At 40.5% G+C, this 24,040-nt stretch overlaps 1 protein-coding gene across 2 annotated transcripts; it reads left to right on the top strand.

The window, feature by feature from the left end:
* Positions 1-8,349: 8,349 nt before the first annotated feature.
* LOC117314927 (tripartite motif-containing protein 2-like) lies at positions 8,350-24,040 on the top strand. Of its 2 annotated transcripts, none has more exons than XM_033869024.1 (2): positions 8,350-8,431; positions 21,686-24,040. In XM_033869024.1, exon 2 carries the CDS (start codon positions 22,813-22,815, stop codon positions 23,668-23,670), a length of 858 nt encoding a protein of 285 aa, XP_033724915.1. In that variant the 5' UTR covers positions 8,350-8,431; positions 21,686-22,812; the 3' UTR covers positions 23,671-24,040. Both variants share the same exon structure in this region, with proteins under 2 accessions (XP_033724915.1, XP_033724916.1).

Here is a 24,040-nt window from a genome sequence, read left to right as displayed (position 1 = left end):
AACCCAAAATGCTTTGAAATTGTTTAGGAAATTGGAAATCTGCTCAGAAAGCAACCCTCCAAGAGCTGAAATTGGACATAGATCTAATACAGAAAATGCTCAATAAAAATAAATATTTTTATCTAAGATTGACTACAGGCCCCTGCACTATCTGTTAAGACTCATCATATCGTACCCTGTTTTATGTCCTTCTAGTTTGAAAACTTATCTAGAATGATACCTTTAAAGGAGTACATTTTTCTGTATGTCAAAAAAGAGATAAAAATTCAGGACAGGAACTAGATTCACGGTACATATTCACATAATGGTATGATTGACAGTGTAACGTTTGATTTTAAGCATGATTGCTGTAACGTCAGGATTAAATGTGTTACATTGATAAAAACTTAATTCGTGGGAAATGCGAAGCATACTTTTCTGTTTATATGAAAAAGCCTTCGCTAAACTAGTAACAAAATGAACTATGATGGGAATCCGGAAAAAAAAACATATTTATATTTGGTATTTCTTTAGCATTGAGTAGTTACAGGAATGGGACGTAATCCATTAATGAGAGGACGGGAAGAAACAATGATTGGGTGAGGTGAGGATATGGAATGGGGGTGGGGTGGGGATATGGAATGGGGATGGGGTGGGGATATGGAATGGGGGTGTGAAGAGGATGGGGATGAGGCCGGATGGGGTTGGGTATGAGGTGAGGATGGGGAGGGGTTGTTAGATTAGATGGGTATGGGGTGAGGATGGGGAGGGGTTGTTAGATTAGATGGGTATGGGGTGAGGATGGGGAGGGGTTGTTAGATTAGATGGGTATGGGGTGAGGATGGGGAGGGGTTGTTAGATTAGATGGGTATGGGGTGAGGATGGGGAGGGGTTGTTAGATTAGATGGGTATGTGGTGAGGATGGGGAGGGGTTGTTAGATTAGATGGGTATGGGGTGAGGATGGGGAGGGGTTGTTAGATTAGATGGGTATGGGGTGAGGATGGGGAGGGGTTGTTAGATTAGATGGGTATGGTGTGAGGATGGGGAGGGGTTGTTAGATTAGATGGGTATGGGGTGAGGATGGGGAGGGGTTGTTAGATTAGATGGGTATGTGGTGAGGATGGGGAGGGGTTTGTCAGATTAGATGGGTATGGGGTGAGGATGGGGAGGGGTTGTCAGATTAGATGGGTATGGGGTGAGGATGGGGAGAGGTTGTTAGATTAGATGGGTATGGGGTGAGGATGGGGAGGGGTTGTTAGATTAGATGGGTATATGGTGAGGATGGGGAGGGGTTGTTAGATTAGATGGGTATGGGGTGAGGATGGGGAGGGGTTGTTAGATTAGATGGGTATGTGGTGAGGATTGGGAGGGGTTTGTTAGATTAGATGGGTATGGGGTGAGGATGGGGAGGGGTTGTTAGATTAGATGGCTATGTGGTGAGGATGGGGAGGGGTTGTTAGATTAGATGGGTATGTGGTGAGGATTGGGAGGGGTTGTTAGATTAGATGGGTATGGGGTGAGGATGGGGAGGGGTTGTTAGATTAGATGGGTATGGGGTGAGGATGGGGAGGGGTTGTTAGATTAGATGGGTATGTGGTGAGGATGGGGAGGGGTTGTTAGATTAGATGGGTATGGGTGAGGATGGGGAGGGGTTGTTAGATTAGATGGGTATGTGGTGAGGATGGGGAGGGGTTGTTAGATTAGATGGGTATGGGGTGAGGATGGGGAGGGGTTGTTAGATTAGATGGGTATGGGGTGAGGATGGGGAGGGGTTGTTAGATTAGATGGGTATGAGGTGAGGATGGGGAGGGGTGTTAGATTAGATGGGTATGGGGTGAGGATGGGGAGGGGTTGTTAGATTAGATGGGTATGGGGTGAGGATGGGGAGGGGTTGTTAGATTAGATGGGTATGGGGTGAGGATGGGGAGGGGTTGTCAGATTAGATGGGTATGGGGTGAGGATGGGAGGGGTTGTTAGATTAGATGGGTATGGGGTGAGGATGGGGAGGGGGTTGTTAGATTAGATGGGTATGGGGTGAGGATGGGGAGGGGTTGTTAGATTAGATGGGTATGGGGTGAGGATGGGGAGGGGTTGTTAGATTAGATGGGTATGGGGTGAGGATGGGGAGGGGTTGTCAGATTAGATGGGTATGGGGTGAGGATGGGGAGGGGTTGTTAGATTAGATGGGTATGGGGTGAGGATGGGGAGGGGTTGTTAGATTAGATGGGTATGGGGTGAGGTATGGGGAGGGGTTGTTAGATTAGATGGGTATGGGGTGAGGATGGGGAGGGGTTGTTAGATTAGATGGGTATGTGGTGAGGATGGGGAGGGGTTGTTAGATTAGATGGGTATGGGGGTGAGGATGGGGAGGGGTTGTTAGATTAGATGGGTATGGGGTGAGGATGGGGAGGGGTTGTTAGATTAGATGGGTATGGGGTGAGGATGGGGAGGGGTTGTTAGATTAGATGGGTATGGGGTGAGGATGGGGAGGGGTTGTTAGATTAGATGGGTATGGGGTGAGGATGGGGAGGGGTTGTTAGATTAGATGGGTATGTGGTGAGGATTGGGAGGGGTTGTTAGATTAGATGGGTATGGGGTGAGGATGGGGAGGGGTTGTTAGATTAGATGGGTATGGGGTGAGGATGGGGAGGGGTTGTTAGATTAGATGGGTATGGGGTGAGGATGGGGAGGGGTTGTTAGATTAGATGGGTATGGGGTGAGGATGGGGAGGGGTTTGTTAGATTAGATGGGTATGTGGTGAGGATGGGGAGGGGTTGTTAGATTAGATGGGTATGTGGTGAGGATGGGGAGGGGTTGTTAGATTAGATGGGTATGGGGTGAGGATGGGGAGGGGTTGTTAGATTAGATGGGTATGGGGTGAGGATGGGGAGGGGTTGTTAGATTAGATGGGTATGGGGTGAGGATGGGGAGGGGTTGTTATATTAGATGGGTATGTGGTGAGGATGGGGAGGGGTTGTTAGATTAGATGGGTATGGGGTGAGGATGGGGAGGGGTTGTTAGATTAGATGGGTATGGGGTGAGGATGGGGAGGGGTTGTTAGATTAGATGGGTAGGGGGTGAGGATGGGGAGGGGTTGTTAGATTAGATGGGTATGGGGTGAGGATGGGGAGGGGTTGTTAGATTAGATGGGTATGGGGTGAGGATGGGGAGGGGTTGTTAGATTAGATGGGTATGGGGTGAGGATGGGGAGGGGTTTGTCAGATTAGATGGGTATGGGGTGAGGATGGGGAGGGGTTGTGGGAAGGGGATGGGTTGGGATTTTGATATGGGAGGGGGAGGGTTGGAGTTAGGGTGAGGATGGGGTGAGGATTGGGTTTAATGGAATGGAATTGTGAGATGGGGTGTAGATTGGGCTGGGCTGGGGTGGGGATTGGGTTGGGTTGTGAGATGGGGCTGGGTTGGGTGAGGATGTGGTTGGATTTTGAGATGGGGTGTGTAGATGGGGTGTGGATGGGGTGTGGATGGGTGTGGATGGGGTGTAGATGGGGTGTAGATGGGGTGTAGATGGGGTGTAGATGGGGTGTAGATGGGGTGTGGATAGGATGGGGCTGTGAGATGGGTTGGGGTTGTGATATTGGGTGATGAAGGAGTGAGAATGGGGTGGGGTTGTGAGAAGGAGTGAGAATGGGGTGGGGTTGTGAGAAGGGGTGAGATTGGGGTGGGGTTGTGAGAAGGGGTGAGGATGGGGTGGGGTTGTGAGAAGGAGTGAGAATGGGTGGGGTTGTGAGAAGGGGTGAGGATGGGGTGGGGTTGTGAGAAGGGGTGAGGATGGGGTGGGGTTGTGAGAAGGGGTGAGGATGGGGTGGGGTTGTGAGAAGGGGTGAGGATGGGGTGGGGGTTGTGAGAAGGAGTGGGGATGGGGTGGGGTTGTGAGAAGGGGTGAGGATGGGGTGGGGTTGTGAGAAGGGGTGAGGATGGGGTGGGGTGTGAGAAGGGGGGAGGATTGGGTGGGGTTGTGAGAAGAGTGAGGATGGGGTGGGGACCTAGGTGCGAAGGGGTGAGGATGGGGTGGGGTTGTGAGAAGGGGTGAGGCTGGGGTGGGGTTGTGAGAAGGGGTGAGGATGGGTGGGGTTGTGAGAAGGAGTGAGGATGGGGTGGGTTTGTGAGAAGGGGTGAGGATGGGGTGGGGTTGTGAGAAGGGGGGAGGATTGGGTGGGGTTGTGAGAAGGAGTGAGGATGGGGTGGGGTTTTGAGAAGGGGTGCGGATGGGATGAGGGATTCCCCATCAGTTCAGGTTTCAACTCCATGGGTTAATGAACGCCTGCAGTTTTTATGACATTCATATCTATTGGTTATGGTGCAAAAACAATTATTTATACGTGCATCATGAACTTATCTGAACTTATAAAACGGTATAAATAAGCTTAAACTCCACGTGAAAATAAATTTCTAAAAAATCGAAATATTTTCACAAGACTTAAAAGGAAGTAACAGCCGAGAGTTTTGGAAGCTGTAATAACTTCAGGCAAGAATTGACATACTATTTACCTAACACATGTAAACGATAGCTACTGGATCCATTTACAGGTGTCAGCGACGATCAACACGTACCCTCCGGACATTCGGACAGTCCAGTATACACGTCGAGTAAACTCGGCACCGGCATCTGAACCCCCAGGCTATATACGTATACCGTGTCCAGCGGAAGTGGTCAACCTAAAAGGGTACTGGTCGGAGATGCACTGTCCTTCAGAGATTATGAAGTATAGGCCAAGCAGGCTAATGGATTTAATACAATGACTTTCACTTCCGGGCGATCTTCATATATGGAAGTATTGTCGTGTTTTAATGATTGTTAACCTAGATTCGCGAGTAGAGCCTGAGATTATGTTGAATTTATTATTGATGTCATACAAAGGTAACAACGAGGGTCTCAAGTTGTTTTCTCACCCAGGGTGTAATGTGCTTCCTTTAAGGTTTACTTTTTGTCAGTTGCGAGTTGCGAGTTACAAAATGCGAGTTGCAAAGTGCGAGTTGCAACTCGCAGTTTGTAACTCGCAACTCGCACTTTTCAACTCGCAACTCGCATTTTGTAACTCGCAACTCGCATTTTGCAACTCGCAACTCGCATTTTGTAACTCGCAACTCGCATTTTGTAACTCGCAACTCGCAGAAAAGAAGCCCACGCTTCCGTTATGGTTGGGAACGCTATGCACTCTGGGAAGACATTGTATTATTTGTATAATGAGTTGATCGAAATAGTCAAAGTTATGTTCTTACCTAGACCAATTGAGTGCTGTCAATGTTGTATTATTGGAGGGTAAACATTTTTGCGGTTGTATCACACGCTTTTAGAGGCAAACAAGTTACATTTCCTTACGAACGGTCCTTTTTAAAAGAGTTGTATGTTAAGATACCGGGGGGGGGGGGGGGGGGTATTTGTCTAGATACGAATTTGTATGGACAGAGTTGTGTGGAGGGATTTGTATGGACAGAGTTGTGTGGACGGATTTGTATGGACAGAGTTGTATGGACGGATTTGTATGGACATAGTTGTGTGGACGGATTTGTATGGACAGAGTTGTATGGACGGATTTGTATGGACAGAGTTGTATGGACGGATTTGTATAGAGGAGAGTTGTGTGGACGGATTTGAATTTATGGCCGGACTTGTATGGAATGAGCTGTATGGACAGATTTGTATGGATGATTTAAATACCAGTATTAGCTGGCAGTACGCAGTCAGTTCATTGAATATTCTGTGCTTGTTTTCTGAGTATATCAAAATACAACGTATTTTTCCAAAATATACTTATCAAAATACAATTTACTTTTTATTTCTGTGGATTTGTTGAAGTTAGTGTGGAGGGTAATGGATCACTTTGGTATACTTACTGTAAAGGCCAGGTTGTTAATTTTCATACCAAGCTTTCCAAGAAATATCAATGTTATTTTCAAAAATCATTCAAACATGATACAGGAATAAACAATATTAATTATCTATTAACTTTATAATCTGTATTTGATTTAGCATCAGGAGATGTCCCTGTGTGTTTGATACAGATAGGGCCACCTTGTATAAATTCATAACGGTTGTGTTTGTCCTTGGCAGCCATGCTCTTTTAAGTAGTCGTTCTGGATAGCTGTCGGAACCTAATACTTTATGAAACCAAAATTAAAACAGGATGTAAAAGCTTCCTTCAGAAAACAGTCAGTTACCAGCATATCTTCGGTAAACATCCATGACCTTGTGAACAAGTTTTGGTTGATGGCAGCGCTTTTGTCAACCTGTTCTGACAAATGACCATTGCAAAAAAGTCTTTCTAAATTGAGATATTGGGTGTAGGATATCGTTTTCAAATCGAACCGTCTTATAGTTTTTATGTTTGTTTGCTGTTGGCTGTTTGTTTGCTTGTGGGTTGTCTTTGTTTTGTTGTTGTTTGTTTGTTAATTTTTTTGGTTGTTGTTTGTTGGCTGTTTGTTTGTTTTTTGTTTGCTCTTTATTAGTCTTTGTTTTTTTGGTGGTTTTTTAATTTTTTTTTTTTTTTTTTCTGTTTGCTTTTTGTTTGCTGTTTGTTTGTTGTTAGTTGCTTGTGTGTGTGGGGTTTTTTTGTTTTTTGTTTTTGTTATTTGTTTATTTGGTTTGAAATGAATTTGCAGCAGCAAATCGACGTTGTAGCAAACAAATCAAGACAGCAGAAAACTAAATAACAAACGAACATCCTAATCAGACTGCCAGTACAGTAGTATAGAGCAACTGTTGATATATGCACGAGCAGTAGTGAGTCCGTGATTAACTTGGTCGAGCCGGGTTATACGGTGGTCAATGACTTGCTATCTGTCGGGCCGTTCATAGCCGAATCTCCGTATTCTCGTACACAGTGGCGCCCTAGGACCACCGGGATATTGCCAAAGGACTTTGATAATACCTCAGTGGTCAGCCATTATGACCACAGGGAGTCACATTTTCACATTGCAATCTTGACGTCGGGACGGCCACAAAACATGTAGGATTATAATTTATCATATTTTATTTTTAACAACACGGTGAAGAACACAGACAACGTATTTCAAAATCTGATTAATGTTCATGTAAATAGTAAGTGATATTTATCCAAATCAAATCACTGTTCTGATCTGTTGCAATTAAACAGAAGTAACTTGACTAATTGTTATTATGTGTCATGGCTATCCATGGGTCTTGATTATGACATTTAATTTGTTAAGCTACCTGTTAATTTCGGCAAATCAAGTGTAAAATGCTTCAGGAGAACAAATAAAGCTCATATAGATCAGACATATTGCACAAAATAGCCATGCCGTTATGGCCCCAAGTGTCTATAGCAGGTAGTGCGAACGCTTGTTTGACCAGATTTTACTTTATAAAGGCATAAACGTCAATTTTCTTTTGACCTTGAAATGCAATCCCAATCGCCTAGCCAGAAATACTTGCAGCTCTTAATAAGGAACGTTTCAATGGCGCAGTGATAGTCGGCGCGATATTCTGACATGATCATTGTGGAAGTCGTCTATAAGATGATATGAATACCTGGATCGCAATGTATTTACATACATGGATACAAATTGTACACATACAGGTATTACAAATATTCATCGTGTACAACTACGACAGGAAATTCAAATCTAGATCTTCGGATCACCAACACATAGTGTATATGATACATTGTGCTAAATATTTGATATACATGTATAACATAGTAACACAGTTGACGAAGGAAGACAACTTTATGACTCGTGCTCTGATCGGGCCTCGAACTCACGATCTACGGCACCCAATCGCCTAGCCAGAAATATCCGCAGCCTATACCGCTGGGCCACATCGGCGTTCTTAAAAAAACAACGTTTCAATGGCGCAGAAAATGCCAGAATTTTCCGGTTTAGTTTTTATCATGAGCAGTATCAAGTATTGTTAAATGTGTATTTCAAATACAGAATGTTTTCAGAAATTTTGTTCTTTCGTATGAAATTTGATGTTGTACGGAAAGGTGATATGTCACACGCAAGTGTACCATACGGTAATGTTAAGAGGGTAGATATGTCCGGTGGTACTGAGGCTGAGATAGACATAATGGCTATGAATTGTAGATTATGAAATGTCTTTATGTGAGTAGTTAATATGTTTAATATGTTGCATTTCTTCTGGTTACGGGAGTAGCTCAGCGGTTGGTTAGGTAAATGATTGTTAAATTGAAACGTAGCGTTTCCATTGTAGCATTTGCGTAGCATTACCGGCGTAATTCCGTAGCATTTGCGTAGCTTAACCGTACCATTTCCGTAGCACTTCCGTAGCGTTTGTGTTTAAGACGGAACTGCGAACGTACACAGGTCTGTAAAAGCCGGAATTTCATACCGAAGCTCCGACTCCGTGTTTATTATACTAGGGGTGTGTTAGTACATTGTACAGTGTAGACGGAAGTCCGAGTATTACAGACCTATCTGCGCCGTACAGGGCAGTTTTAAGACCACAAGGTAAGAACAGTATCACAATGATGTACAATATGTTAGTTAATAAGTCATGTTGGAAAGGAAGGGTTTTGTTGTCCGTAACAGGTGTAATTTAATTGTAAAGTTGTTGTTATATACATTGTGTATTTGTACTGTAGTAGACATATGCAAAACGAAAGTACGTTTGATCAATACAGCTTTCGCCTTAGGGGAGAAGCATTGCAATCACAAAACAATTTACCGACAGGGATAATGAAACCTATCGAGATACATCTAAATGCAAAACGGTAAACGAGGAGAAAATTATATTTTAGATATTTAAATATATATACATTTCTAGGGAGGTGGCCAATGTGAACCACATTTGTCAGTTATTGTTTTTGAATAGACTGATATTACCGAACCAGGGCAATCAAACTGGGACTTCTTTTTCATTGAACGCTTGGAGTGTAGTATTTTGTTTTGTATACAAAAAAAATAAATAAATGTATTACTCTGTTAAATATATAAATAAGATATGATGGGGACAATGTTTTCTTCATAAAATTTAGAAGATTCATAGTGATGATATATTATGATATGGGATATAGTTTTATCATACATATTCTTCCTCACAACTTCCACCCAGATACATTACAAAATATTTGATTGCATCAGGGTTCATTGTAGTAATTTTTTATACAGTATGTACATATCTAAATTTGATTTAATTAAATATACAGTGTATTTTCTCAAATAATTTTGAGGCTTAATAATCTTGAACCTTAATATTTTTTGAAAATGATATACATGGTCTATGTGTTAAATATGTTTTTCAATGCGTCCCATAAATAGTAAAATTTCTTTGAAGTTTTAAGCACAATATTTTTAACGGAATTCATGATGTTATTAACTATTCATATTTTGCTTTCCTGTGGTTTTCAAATTTCGTTTGTTTCTGGATTTCCAAATATGCCATTTTTAGCTCACCTGGACCGAAGGTCCGGTGAGCTTATGCCATGGTGCGGCGTCCGTCGTCTGTCGTCCGTCGTCCGTCCGTTGCATAAATGGTGACTCTGACCCCCAAGGGGCCTGAGGGGCGGGGCCCAATAGGGGAAATTGAGGCAATTCCTTTAAATCGCTACTAGTCATAAAGTTATGAATGGATTTGAACCCAATTTGGTCAGAAACATCCTTTGGGGAAGGGGAACAGATTTTGCATAAATGGTGACTCTGACCCCCAAGGGGCCAAAGGGGCGGGGCCTAATGGGGAAATAGAGGTAATTTCTTCAAATCGCTACTAGTCATAAAGTTATGAATGGATTTGAACACAATTTGGTCAGAAACATTCTTGGGGGAAGGGGAACAGATTTTGCATAAATGGTGACTCTGACCCCCAAGGGGCCTGAGGGGCGGGGCCTTATGGGGAAATAGAGGTAATTTCTTCAAATCGCTACTAGTCATAAAGTTATGAATGGATTTGAACCCAATTTGGTCAGAAACATTCTTGGGGGAAGGGGAACAGATTTTGCATAAATGGTGACTCTGACCCCCAAGGGGGCCAAAGGGGCGGGGCCTAATGGGGAAACAGAGGATATATCTTTAAATCGCTAATAGTCATAAAGTTATGAAAGGATTTGAACCCAATTTGGTTAAAAACATCATTTGGGGAAGGGGAACAGATTTTGTATAAATGGTGACTCTGACCTCTAAGGGGCCTGAGGGGCGGGGCCGAATAGAGGAAATTGAGGCAATTCCTTAAAATCGCTACTAGTCATAAAGTTACGAATGGATTTGAACCTAATTTGGTCAGAAACATTCTTGGGGGAAGGGGAACAGATTTTGCATAAATGGTGACTCTGACCCCCAAGGGGCCTGAGGGGCGGGGCCGAATAGGGGAAATTTAGGTAATTCCTTTATATCGCTACTAGTCATAAAGTTATGAATGGATTTAAACCCAAATTGGTCAGAAACATTCTTATGTGAAGGGGAACAGATTTTGCATAAATGGTGACTCTGACCCCCAAGGGGCCAAAGGGGCGGGGCCTAATGGGGAAATAGAGGTAATTCCTTCAAATCGCTACTAGTCATAAAGTTATAAATGGATTTTAACCCAATTTGGTCAGAAACATCCTTTGGGGAAGGGGAACAGATTTTGCATAAATGGTGACTCTGACCCCCAAGGGGCCAAAGGGGCGGGGCCTAATGGGGAAATAGAGGTAATTTCTTCAAATCGCTACTAGTCATAAAGTTATGAATGGATTTGAACCCAATTTGGTCAGAAACATCCTTCAGGGAAAGGGAACAGATTTTGCATAAATGGTGACTCTGACCCCCAAGGGGCCTGAGGGGCGGGGCCCAATAGGGGAAATTGAGGCAATTCCTTAAAATCGCTACTTGTCATAAAGTTATGAATGGATTTGAACCCAATTTGGTCAGAAACATTCTTGGGGGAAGGGGAACAGATTTTGCATAAATGGTGACTCTGACCCCCAAGGGGCCTGAGGGGCGGGGCCCAATAGGGGAAATTGAGGTAATTCCTTTTAATCGCTACTAGTCATAAAGTTATGAATGGATTTAAACCCAAATTGGTCAGAAACATTCTTATGTGAAGGGGAACAGATTTTGCATAAATGGTGACTCTGACCCGCAAGGGGCCTGAGGGGCGGGGCCTAATGGGGAAATAGAGGTAATTCCTTCAAATCGCTACTAGTCATAAAGTTATGAATGGATTTGAACCCAATTTGGTCAGAAACATCCTTTGGGGAAGGGGAACAGATTTTGCATAAATGGTGACTCTGACCCCCAAGGGGCCAAAGGGGCGGGGCCTAATGGGGAAATAGAGGTATTTCTTCAAATCGCTACTAGTCATAAAGTTATGAATGGATTTGAACCCAATTTGGTCAGAAACATTCTTGGGGGAAGGGGAACAAATTTGGCATAAATGGTTACTATGACCCCCAAGGGGCCTGAGGGGCAGGGCCCAATAGGGAAAATTGAGGCAATTCCTTAAAACCGCTACTTGTCATAAAGTTATGAATGGATTTGAACCCAATTTGGTCAGAAACATCCTTCAGGGAAAGGGAACAGATTTTGCATAAATGGTGACTCTGACCCCCAAGGGGCCTGAGGGGCGGGGCCGAATAGGGGAAATTGAGGTTATTCCTTTAAATCACTACTAGTCATAAAGTTATGAATGGATTTGAATCCAATTTGGTCAGAAACATTCTTGGGGGAAGGGGATCAGATTTTGCATAAATGGTGACTCTGACCTCCAAGGGGCCTGAGGGGCGGGGCCGAATAGGGGAAATTGAGGTAATTCCTTTAAATCACTACTAGTCATAAAGTTATGAATGGATTTGAATCCAATTTGGTCCGAAACATTCTTGGGGGAAGGGGAACAGATTTTGCATAAATGGTGACTCTGACCCCCAAGGGGCCTGAGGGGCAGGGCCCAATAGTCGAAATTGAGGTAATTCCTTCAAATCGCTACTTGTCATAAAGTTATGAATGGATTTTAACACAATTTAGTAAGAAACATCCTTTGGGGAAGGGGAACAGATTTTGCATAAATGGTGACTCTGACCCCTAAAGGGCCAAAGGGGCGGGGCCTAATGGGGAAATAGAGGTAATTCCTTCAAATCGCTACTAGTCATAAAGTTATGAATGGATTTGAACCCAATTTGGTCAGAAACATTCTTATGTGAAGGGGAACAGATTTTGCATAAATGATGACTCTGACTCCCAAAGGACCAAAGGGGCGAGGCCTAATGGGGAAACAGAGGATATATCTTTAAATCGCTAATAGTCATAAAGTTATGAAAGGATTTGAACCCAATTTGGTTAAAAACATCCTTTGGGGAAGGGGAACAGATTTTGCATAAATGGTGACTCTGACCCCCAAGGGGCCAAAGGGGGGCATGGCTCCATATGGGAAATAGAGGTAATTCCTTTAAATCGCTACTAGTCATAAAGTTATGAATGGATTTGAACCCAATTTGGTCAGAAACATTCTTGGGGGAAGGGGAACAGATTTTGCATAAATGGTGACTTTGACCCCCGAGGGGCAAAAGGGGTTGGGCCCCATATGGGAAATAGAGGTAATTCCTTTAAATCACTACTAGTCATAAAGTTATAAATGCATGTTGTAAACTCAGAGAGTCTGGACTTCATTATTTCTTTAAAGCAGTTGGGATCCCCACGCTATAACCATATATAGCATTGTTTGAGGTTAACAAACAAAAGGAATTGAACATGAACATTATTTTGACATTTGGTCAAATACAACCAGGTGAGCGATACAGGCCCCATGGGCCTCTTGTTTATTAAAAAGATGATAGTATTCATAATACGTATTCATAAGTATTCATAAAGACGAATTAATATATAAATGATAACAAGAAAACATAAGATCTGTTTCAGAAATAGTATAAAGTTTTTCTTTTTCTGTTGATTGCTCTATTCATAAATTGTGCTAAAGCTTTCCATATTCCTTTGGTAAAAATACATCTAAAAATTAAGTGTCGTTGCGTTTCATTATTGACATTACAAAAATTACATTTTCCATCTGATAGACCCATTTTCATAAGTTTATAATTTGTAGAGACTATATTATGAATACATTTCCACTGAAACTCTTTACTTTTTCTGCCTGCTAGAGATATTTTTAGCGTTTTCCATATACTTTCCCAATCAGATAGTTTATTTACATATAATGATTCGCATTTTTGCTACGCTTTAGGTTCATATCGTTGTTCCAGTAAAATATTTAACAATATTTTGTTGTTTAATTTATTTGGTTCTACAGCTGACTTTATGTTTTTGATAATTAAATTTTCTTTTTTGAATTCAGTTTAGTTAACCACTTACTAGGTATAGCATGTTTAATTCTTGAAAATTCAGAAATCCAATTTTCTTTTTGTCTCAGCTTTTGCTTCTGATGTTATAGACATGTTAGATTATGTCATTATTTCCAAAACGCATTTGATTTTAATGCCATCTTTTCCTGGTGTCTTGGATAGACATTGTTAAAAAAAAAATATGCCACTCTGATAGTTGAACTCCAACTGTATATAAAAATCTGGTATTTTACCGAGATCTAGATATTTTAAGCTGTTACATTTACAAGTTTAAACCTAATTTATCATCATATGATTGAAGCCAGTATTTACCCGATGCATTCCATGTTTGAAGTTCCGAATTTATGATTTTGTCTATGTTTTTTATTCTTTTTTGTTTTTGTTTGCAAATCATATAAATATCTGTCATGTTTAGTCCACCATTCAGTTTGTCTCTATAGCAAGTTTCCTTGAACACTTTATTAACTTTGCTTTTCCAAAGAAAGGGATATACATGTATAAGTTTGTTAATTAGATATTTGTACTGTGTTGGTATTGTTGTTTGAGCTATTTCATATGTGATTGTGGATAGTATAAGTGTTTTGATTATTATTGTTTTATCATCTTTTATCTGAAGAATCAGTCTTATAATTTCTCTCTTCAGGACACATATTTTACGCAAGATAAGGAGAATATAATTAGAAGTGAATGGGGATACGAATGCTCAAAGTTGAATTTCTTTTCCCCCCATTTGCTTATCAGTGATTTTATTTTATTTGCAATTGTCTTTCCCATACCGTACTACCGAGTTATTCCTAACGCCTTGATATTTTCGACCCATTTTATCTCATTGCATCTTGGTGGTCTTTCTTTCCAAATACCCATATATATTCCTTTTGTTTTCAGATAATTTACTTTTGCTCCGGAGGCTTTTTCATAACTTTTTAGCGTTTTAAATGTTTCTGTAAACTCTTTTCTGTACCTACGAATAATTGGGAGTCATCAGCAAACATACTTATTTTGGCTTCAATCTTCTCATTATTTGAAACTGGAATAGTTATACCTGTAATGTTTTTATTTTTATGTATGGAACAAGCTAAAGGTTCAGCTTGTATAATGTAGATTAGAGGTGCGAGAGGGCATCCTTGTTTTTTGAAAGAAAGCCATTTGACTGTTAGATTTAATGTAAGTCATTTCAATCCATTGTATAAGTCTGTTACCAAAACCAAATTTCTCTTAGACTTTTTTAACCCATGCCCATTCTACTCGACCAAATGCCTTTTCTTGATCCAGAAAGATTATCCCATCCTCAATATTTTCAACGTTTACATAATCCGTGATATCTTGAATTAATCGTAAATGTTCCTCGGTGTTCCTGCCTTTTACGAAACCTTTTTGATCTGGATGTATGATGTTTGGTAAAAATATTTTTATTTTCTCAGCTAATATTTTAGTAACCATCTTGTAATCATTATTTAATAGAGTAATTGGACGCGGATTTTTTATTTCTTCTCTTTCTCCTTGTTTATACAGCAAAGTTATTATACCAGTCTCTTCTGGCTCTCAGTTTATTCCTTTGTTTGGAAAACATGTTATTCATTACCTGTATGAGTACATTTTTGATCAAGTACCAATATTTCTGAAAAATTCTGAAATTATACCATCTGTACCTGGCGATTTATTACATTTAACATTATCAACACAGTTTTTATTAGCTCACCTGGACCGAAGGGAATCAAATTTGGTCAGAAACATTCTTGGCAGAAGGGGATCAGATTTTGCATAAATGGTGACTCTGACCCCCAAGGGGCCTGAGGTTCGGGGCCTAATGGGGAAATAGTGGTAATTCCTTCAAATCGCTACTAGTCATAAAGTTATGAATGGATTTGCACCCGATTTGGTCAGAAACATCCTTCAGGGAAGGGAATCAGATTTTGCATAAATGGTGACTCTGACCCCCAAGGGGCCTGAGGGGCGGGGCCCAATAGGGGGAATTGAGGCAATTCCTTTAAATCGCTACTAGTCATAAAGTTATGAATGGATTTGAACCCAATTTGGTAAGAAACATCCTTTGGGGAAGGGGAACAGATTTTGCATAAATGGTGACTCTGACCCCCAAGGGGCCAAAGGGGCGGGGCCTAATGGGGAAATAGTGGTAATTCCTTCAAATCGCTACTAGTCATAAAGTTATGAATGGATTTGCACCCGATTTGGTCAGAAACATCCTTCAGGTAAGGGAATCAGATTTTGCATAAATGGTGACTCTGACCCCCAAGGGGCCAAAGGGGCGGGGCCTAATGGGGAAATAGTGGTAATTCCTTTTAATCGCTACTAGTCATAAAGTTATGAATGGATTTGAACCCAATTTGGTCAGAAACATCCTTTGGGGATGGGGAACAGATTTTGCATAAATGGTGACTCTGACCCCCAAGGGGCCAAAGGGGCGGGGCCTAATGGGGAAATGGAGGTAATTCTTCAAATCGCTACTAGTCATAAAGTTATGAATGGATTTGAACCCAATTTGGTCAGAAACATTCTTGGGGGAAGGGGAACAGATTTTGCATGAATGGTGACTCTGACCCCCAAGGGGCCTGAGGGGCGGGGCCCAATAGGGGAAATTGAGGCAATTCCTTTAAATCGCTACTAGTCATAAAGTTATGAATGGATTTGAACCCAATTTGGTCAGAAACATCCTTTGGGGATGGGGAATGGATTTTGCATAAATTGTGACTCTGACCCCCAAGGGGCCAAAGGGGCGGGGCCTAATGGGGAAATAGAGGTAATTCCTTCAAATCGCTACTAGTCATAAAGTTATGAATGGATTTGAACCCGATTTGGTCAGAAACATCCTTTGGGGAAGGGGAACAGATTTTGCATAAATGGTGACTCTGACCCCCAAGGGGCCAAAGGGGCGGGGCCTAATGTGGAAATAGAGGTAATTCCTTCATATCGCTACTAGTCATAAAGTTATGAATGGATTTGAACCCAATTTGGTCAGAAACATCCTTCAGGGAAGGGGATCAGATTTTGCATAAATGGTGTCTCTGACCCCCAAGGGGCCTGAGGGGCGGGGCCCAATAGGGGAAATTGAGGCAATTCCTTTAAATCGCTACTAGTCATAAAGTTATGAATGGATTTGAACCCAATTTGGTCAGAAACATCCTTTGGGGAAGGGGAACAGATTTTGCATAAATGGTGACTCTGACCCCCAAGGGGCCAAAGGGGCGGGGCCTAATGGGGAAATAAAGGTAATTCCTTCAAATCGCTACTAGTCATAAAGTTATGAATAGATTTGAACCCAATTTAGTCAGAAGCATTCTTGAGGAAAGGGGAACAGATTTTGCATAAATGGTGACTTTAACCCCCAAGGGGCCAAAGGGGCGGGGCCTAATGGGGAAATAGAGGTAATTCCTTTAAATCGCTACTAGTCATAAAGTTATGAATGGATTTGAACCCAATTTAGTAAGAAACATCCTTTAGGGAAGGGGAACAGATTTTGCATAAATGGTGACTCTGACCCCCAAGGAGCCAAAGGGGCGGGGCCTAATGGGGAAATAAAGGTAATTCCTTCAAATCGCTACTAGTCATAAAGTTATGAATAGATTTGAACCCAATTTAGTCAGAAGCATTCTTGAGGAAAGGGGAACAGATTTTGCATAAATGGTGACTTTAACCCCCAAGGGGCCAAAGGGGCGGGGCCTAATGGGGAAATAGAGGTAATTCCTTTAAATCGCTACTAGTCATAAAGTTATGAATGGATTTGAACCCAATTTAGTAAGAAACATCCTTTAGGGAAGGGGAACAGATTTTGCATAAATGGTGACTCTGACCCCCAAGGAGCCAAAGGGGCGGGGCCTAATGGGGAAATAGAGGTAATTCCTTAAAATCGCTACTAGTCATAAAGTGAAGAATGGATTTGAACCAAATTTAGTAAGAAACATTCTTTGGGGAAGGGGAACAGATTTTGCATAAATGTTGACTCTGACCCCCAACGGGCCAAAATGGCGGGGCCTAATGGGGAAATAGAGGTAATTCCTTAAAATCGATACTATTCATAAAGTTATGAATGGATTTGAACCCAATTTGGTAAGAAACATTCTTGGGGGAAGGGGAACAGATTTTGCATAAATGGTGACTCTGACCCCCGAGGGGCAAAAGGGGCGGGGCCCCATGTGGGAAATAGAGATAATTCCTTTAAATCACTACTAGTCATAAAGTTATAAATGCATGTTGTAAACTCAGAGAGTCTGGACTTCATTATTTCTTTAAAGCAGTTGGGATCCTCATGCTATAACCATAAATAGCATTGTTTGAGGTTAACAAACAAAAGGAATTGAACATGAACATTATTTTGACATTTGGTCAAATCCAACCATGTAACGATACAGGCCCCATGGGCCTCTTGTTTCATTTGCAGTAGGAGGTACATCACCATTTTTTTTCCATTGCCACTAATTTCTTGTCTACATTTTGTAATGGCTCATTTGCCTTTACTTCATCCAAAACTTCAGTTTTAAATAAGTTTGAATAAAAGAGTACTTGCTCTTTCAAAATATCTTGAATATTGTATTTGTAAGTGCCATCTTGGCGTTTAATAGAATCCCATTTTCTATTAACCCCTCTAGTTTTTTCCAAACCGAAAAAAAAAATTGTTGATTTTTCACCTTCTTCATACCATTTAACCCTTCATCTAATTCTAGCCGCTGTAGCCTTTTGTTGATAATAGGCCTCTAATGTTTGCTGAATAACATTTGATTCTGCATTATTCATGTCTAGTTTTGTCTGTAGTTTATTTTCCCATTTCTTATTGAGATTTTCCTTAACATTGACTTGCAGTTATGCAAATATCTTTAATTTTTAGTTATTGCTATGTCCCACCATTCTTTTATCGTCCTGAACTCTTGCTTTTTTGTTTTTCATGACTTCCAAAAACTAGTAAATGCATTTTTTAAAAGGTCACTATCTAATACTTTTTCATTCATTTTCCAATATCCTGGCCCTTTTATACTATTTACAAATTTGATATTGAGCTGAGGAACACCATAGTGATCTGTTAATGTGAAGGGACAAGACTCTATGGATACATTGGTGATATTAGCATCAAGATCTTTAGATATATACAACTTATCAATTTGAGAACGTTTATTTCCTCTTCTAAAAGTAAATGCCCCTTTGTTAAGATATCTCCTCCAAATATCTTCGATTTCTAACACAATGGCCATATCATATACTGTAGTTCCTCTTTCTCTGCCGTTTTTGTCCCTTGAATTATCTCTATCTAAATCTTGATTAAGTACACAATTAAAATCTCCCCCACTGAGTAATTTATTTACACTGTATTTATTTTTTTATTGTTCCTGTTTCAAAGAACAGTAAAACGTTTTCTTTTCCCTAGCTTCATTTGGTGCATATGCATTAACTAATGTTATAATATAATCATTGCATTGAAATGTTATTATAATATACCGTCCATCGTTATCCCTTAGTACTTCAGTAGGTTTTACATGTAATCCTTTCCTAAATAAAATAGCCACTCCTCTCGAAGCTGATGTTCAATTTGACCAATAACTTTCACTATCCCATTCACCTTTCCACCTAAATAAGTAATTATTTTCACCACAGTGAGTTTCTTAACAAAAGGTAATATCAGTTTTCACTTTTCAGAACCAATAAAAAAGATTGGACCTTTTTGCTTTGGCATTTAACCCATTTATATTAATTGTAATTATCTTCAAATTATCCATATCAGACATGTAAAAAAAAATCCAAGTACAGTCAAAGCATTCAAATGGTTAGGCAGAAACATGATACACAAATTGATATATATATATTAGCATTGTGAAAATTAACATCGGCAATATCATGTTCAATGCATGGTCCTTCTGTGCTATGTCGGGAATTTCCTCCACCTTTTCCGCTATAGCTCCAGGTTTGGATATTATCTGTACACATGGGTCAGTTGGATGCGCCTAATACCTGTGCGTGTATGTGTGTTGACTGTGCATTGCTCACCTGGTTGTCACTGTGTGGCACCTGAACGCTATCATAGTTATTTGTCGGTTCTTGTTGAGTGGATCCACTTACATTATGTGTGTGTACTGTAGCTTGGCTATAGGTGCCCCGTTTTCCCTGGAATGTACTCACAAATTAAATATTGAAACTGGTAGATACCAAGGTATTGAGAACAGAAATAGATTATGTTCACTGTGTGATGGAAATGATATAGAGGATGAATTTCACTTTATTATTAAATGTCCTTTCTTTGTCGATTTACGTAGGTCACTTATCAAATCGTACTATATCAGAAACACAAGTATGTACAAATTTATCTAATTATTATGCACAGAAAATCAAAAAGATCTATATAATTTGGCCAAATATATAAAAACTGCTAATAGAAGACGTGATATTGCATTAAATTAAGCTAACGTCTTGAGAGTTTATTAATCACAAAATAGTTATTATTATATGCAGTGCTAGATATCTCTCTACACTTCTAGGCGTACTGTACAAAATGTAGGTGCGATAGTGGCGCGTGTGTGCTGTTGTTTATATGTCAAATGTTATATTGAACTGTATATATGCACAACTGATGAGCGGTATAGCTCAAAGTAATAAATGAAATTGAACTTGAACTTTGGAGTATTCCATGCTGTGATGTTGTTGTTTTGTATACCTGTGCATTATCTGGCAAGGTGATGGGGGTCACCACACTTGTAGCACCTGTTCACCCTTAAGAGGCACTGAAAGGATTTGTGCTCAGTTTCACCCCAATGTTTACATTTTGTTCTGTTATTGTCAGCAAACATACGTATTTTGTACTTTCCAAAGTTTGTTTCATTTGGTAATATTGACAATGCATCCATCAACTGGACGTAGCGTGTTCTGTTTCTATCACTGTGTCTCCTATTTTCCCCTTTTTTAGACTTCCAGATACCACTAATGTAGTGAACTGGTCACTGAGTTCTATAGATGCATCTTTGATGGTCACATTTGTTATAGTATGGTCAACATCCACCAAAATTACATGTATTTCTCTCAAATTAAACCCACTTACTGTCACTTTGTTTTTGTCATCTCTAGTAGCCAGCGTGACCAGGCATATAGGGATATTGTTCTTAGTGTATGAAGTTAAATTCCCTTATATAAATGACTTTTGCCTCTACTTAAGGGTGAAATATGTTAAAAGTTAAACCGTACTATCTGCAGAATTCATCGAACAGTATATAAGTCATTATTGGGCACTGTCCAAAGTTGATACATTGTAGTTGAAGGGCAAAAATGGAAACAATTATGGATCCTGATTAGTGAGATGATTATATTAATACACATACGGGTCCTTAATTAATTATTTCTAATTGATTAGGGAAACTGATGGTATTTCTCCTTAACGTTTGGGGTTACGGATATAGGCCCGCTGTTGGGCACTGAAGCAAAAACTGAGGTGAAAATAATAGTTTTCTCTGGAAGACAAATGGAAGGACTCTTAGGTTGGGGTTAAGTTTTTGTACATCCATTCGTTGTAGATCCATGAGTGACAGCAAAATACTGTGGAAATATTGTGTAATATTTCCCAACTTATATCATAATTTGGACTTAACTTTTTAAATCAAAACTTACTTTAACGTTTTTTTCAAATGCTTTCAAGATCCTTACATTCATCCAATACTCCCATAATTTGGCGTATACAGTCATAATAGGTTAAGGTTTAGATTTGATAAAATGACATTTGAATGGCGTTTTAAAAGAATCTGATTTTTATGCTTTATATACTTTGATTTAATTGTTGTACATCAAATCTAAATTGTTTTAGAATTTGAACCAACCCCACATAAACACCTTTTGTTTGTGTTTTAAATTAATTAATTTGGCATCGAGAATTTATATCGTATTAAACTTCTGAAATTTAAGTATAAGCATATTGCCATGGTTGCCGCCGATCAGCTTCGCTGTCATTGATTGCACTGGTATTGTATCCTTAGGGACACGTGCCAAAATAAGAATTTACTTTTAAAACTACGAATGTTCCCTTAATTGATAATCAGGATGATACACGCCATCTGGACCTCTTATTTTATTTTAAATTTTATATTGTTTCATTTATTTATTTGCTTTTGTAAAAACAGAACTTTTTCCATACTAGATTTGGGAATCGCACTCCTATCCTTTTAGATTGACTGACGTTCGTTAATTTGTTTTGTCTTGTCAATAATTGCTACTATAGGTTTAGAAAGAATCGTGAAATAACTGGATATATGTACATATACAGTATATCCTGGGTTGTGAGATTTGTCATACTAAAAAAATACTCTATAAACTATATATACATTCAACTTCATCGTGTTGCACTATTCCTATGCATGCGATTTGAAGGGGGTTGTTCAGGTCCACTCCACAAAAATACAGTCTAGACCATTAAATAAATTTAGCTGGATAATAAGGTGAATTTTTTATATTTCAGAATACAGTTGAATTGAGGTGAAATTGATCATGGCGGAGGAAAAGTCGCCTCCGGAACTGAACATACACTTACTAGAGTGTGCAATATGTTTGGAACAAGTCCAGCAGCCCAAGACTTTACCTTGTCGCCACTACTTCTGTCAGGACTGTCTCGAGACTTACATCGACAAAGAGTTGTCTGGGAAGATGGCGTCGGCAACATCCTTTCCTTGTCCTGTCTGTAGGAGGATGACCTCGCCTGTCAATCCAGCGAAATCCAAGAACAAGTGGGCAGCACAGTTCCCGGCTAACGCGTTGATTCAGGACTTCGCCAATGTCAAAGAACGATCGTCTAAACCACTGTTCTGCACACCATGCCAGACAAAAGAAAACCTCACTAATCCTGCAAGCTATTGGTGCAAGATGATGGAAACTGCTTTCTGCCAAAATTGTAAACTCAACTACCATGATGTCATACATCGTCGATGTGAAATGACAGACATTTCAGGACAAGTTTTACCGTCAAAACCAGAAAATTTCCACCCTCGGTGTGACACGCACGACAAGAAAATGACATGGTACTGCGAGGATCATCACATTTTAGGCTGCAGTAAATGCATGATAAAAAACCACAAAGCCTGTGACGGTGTGATGACAGCGACAGATTATATCCAGAAGCTGAAGACAGGGTCCCATCTATCTGACATGCAGTCGATGTTATTTAAATGGAAAGAGGCCATGGAATCTTTGGTAAGAAGCTTTGATGTACAACTCAAAACCATGGCAAAGAATCAAGATATCGTTATGCAGAGTATTGCAGATTTACGCAAAATGATAGACAAACGATTGGACGAGCTGCAGAAGGACGTCACGGACAAATTGGTCACCTTTGTGTAAAGAAGAAAGGGGGAACGTTGAGGCCACAATGCAGCAATGTCAGTGCTTAATAAACAGTATGCTTAAAACAATGGAGTCCTCCATAAAGGCTGAAAAGGAAAATGACAACATCGGGACAATAGAATATTTTCAAAGAGGAAAGGCAGAGGTCGAATCTTGCAAAACCATGTTCACAGAGGCCAGCAAATCAAATGTGTCCATCCATTTCAAGCACGAAATCGTACCAGGCCTCCTAGACCATCTAGTGACTCTATGGGGAAAGTTGTCATTGAAAAACAACCTGGAATTGGTGGTCATCTAGCTTCACCAGTGCTTCTCGGGAGTCAAGGGAAAGAAATCAGAAAGATTTACATAAAGACTTCTTCGGATAAAACAACGTGCAATGCTCGTGGTATTTTGTACCTCGCAGGCAATCGCTTTGTGGTTAGCGACAGCAACAACCAGAAGCTCAAACTGTTTACAGACACAGGAGAGTGTCTGGACGAGTTGACCACTGAAGGGTACCCCTGTGATGTGTGCCTTGTAAGCAACCATCTCTTTGCTGCCGCTGTCTACAGTCCTGGTAAAGTATGCGTCGTAAAAGTCAAGGCGTCAAAAATGTCCCTTTCGTCTGAAATAGACATGCCGAATGGTATAAATTGCTATGGTGTAACGTACACGGACGGCATGTTTATTGTAGGCGATGGTAGAGGAGAAGTATATAGAATCACACTTGATGGTGCAGCCGTTCTGCTTCATAAGTATCAAGCTACCTGCTACTCCCTCACTCAAAATCCTTCCAGGAACGACACAATTGTCAGTGTCTGCAGCGCCACAGAGGGAGCCGTCGCGTTGTCCAGACTGTCGGCTGTCAAACGTCACACGAACGTGATGAAGGTTGGAGTCGTCAGAAGTGCAATGGGGGTAGATGTCGATAGGGAGGGAAACGTCTATATCTGTGGAAGAGATTCACACAACGTCGTTCAGATGTCTGGAGACGGAAGACGAGTTAAGAAACTGCTGACGTCGTCAGACGGGATTGACCGACCCTGGGCAATATCTGTTCATGATGATAAGTTCTTGGTGACAACTTTTTGTTGTGATTATATACGCGTATTCAGACTTTATTAAAATCCCACCTCAATCTCAAAATCTACAGATAGAAAATGACTGAATGTTGACTACTTTGATGGAAGCATATCTTAGAGCTATCGACTAAATTAAGCTACATGTGAGTGTTTCTGTGTAATGAAAATATTTGAAAAGCAATGGTCAAAAATTATTGAAGGTCATCAAATTTGATAGACCATGGTCAAATTGATTCCGATCGAGCGTTGTCAGCTGAAAAAAGAATTGGTTTAAAACTGATGGGTTTCCTGACTTATTGATTTCAAATGATCATTGATCATTACAATGATTTCCTTTCCGAATTGATTTTAGCTCACCGGTTACGAGTAACCGAGAGCTAATGCTGTCACCCCGGCGTCCGCGTCGGCGTCGG

Source organism: Pecten maximus, chromosome 17, assembly GCF_902652985.1.
Source record: "Pecten maximus chromosome 17, xPecMax1.1, whole genome shotgun sequence".
Classification (NCBI taxonomy): domain Eukaryota; kingdom Metazoa; phylum Mollusca; class Bivalvia; order Pectinida; family Pectinidae; genus Pecten; species Pecten maximus.
The sequence above is the reverse complement of the archived record's forward strand: the minus strand, read 5'-3'. Positions and strand labels throughout refer to the sequence as shown.

Excerpts from the sequence above, each read along its gene's own strand:
- LOC117314927 (XM_033869024.1), top strand. The coding sequence starts at position 22,813 with ATGGGGAAAGTTGTCATTGAAAAACAACCTGGAATTGGTGGTCATCTA.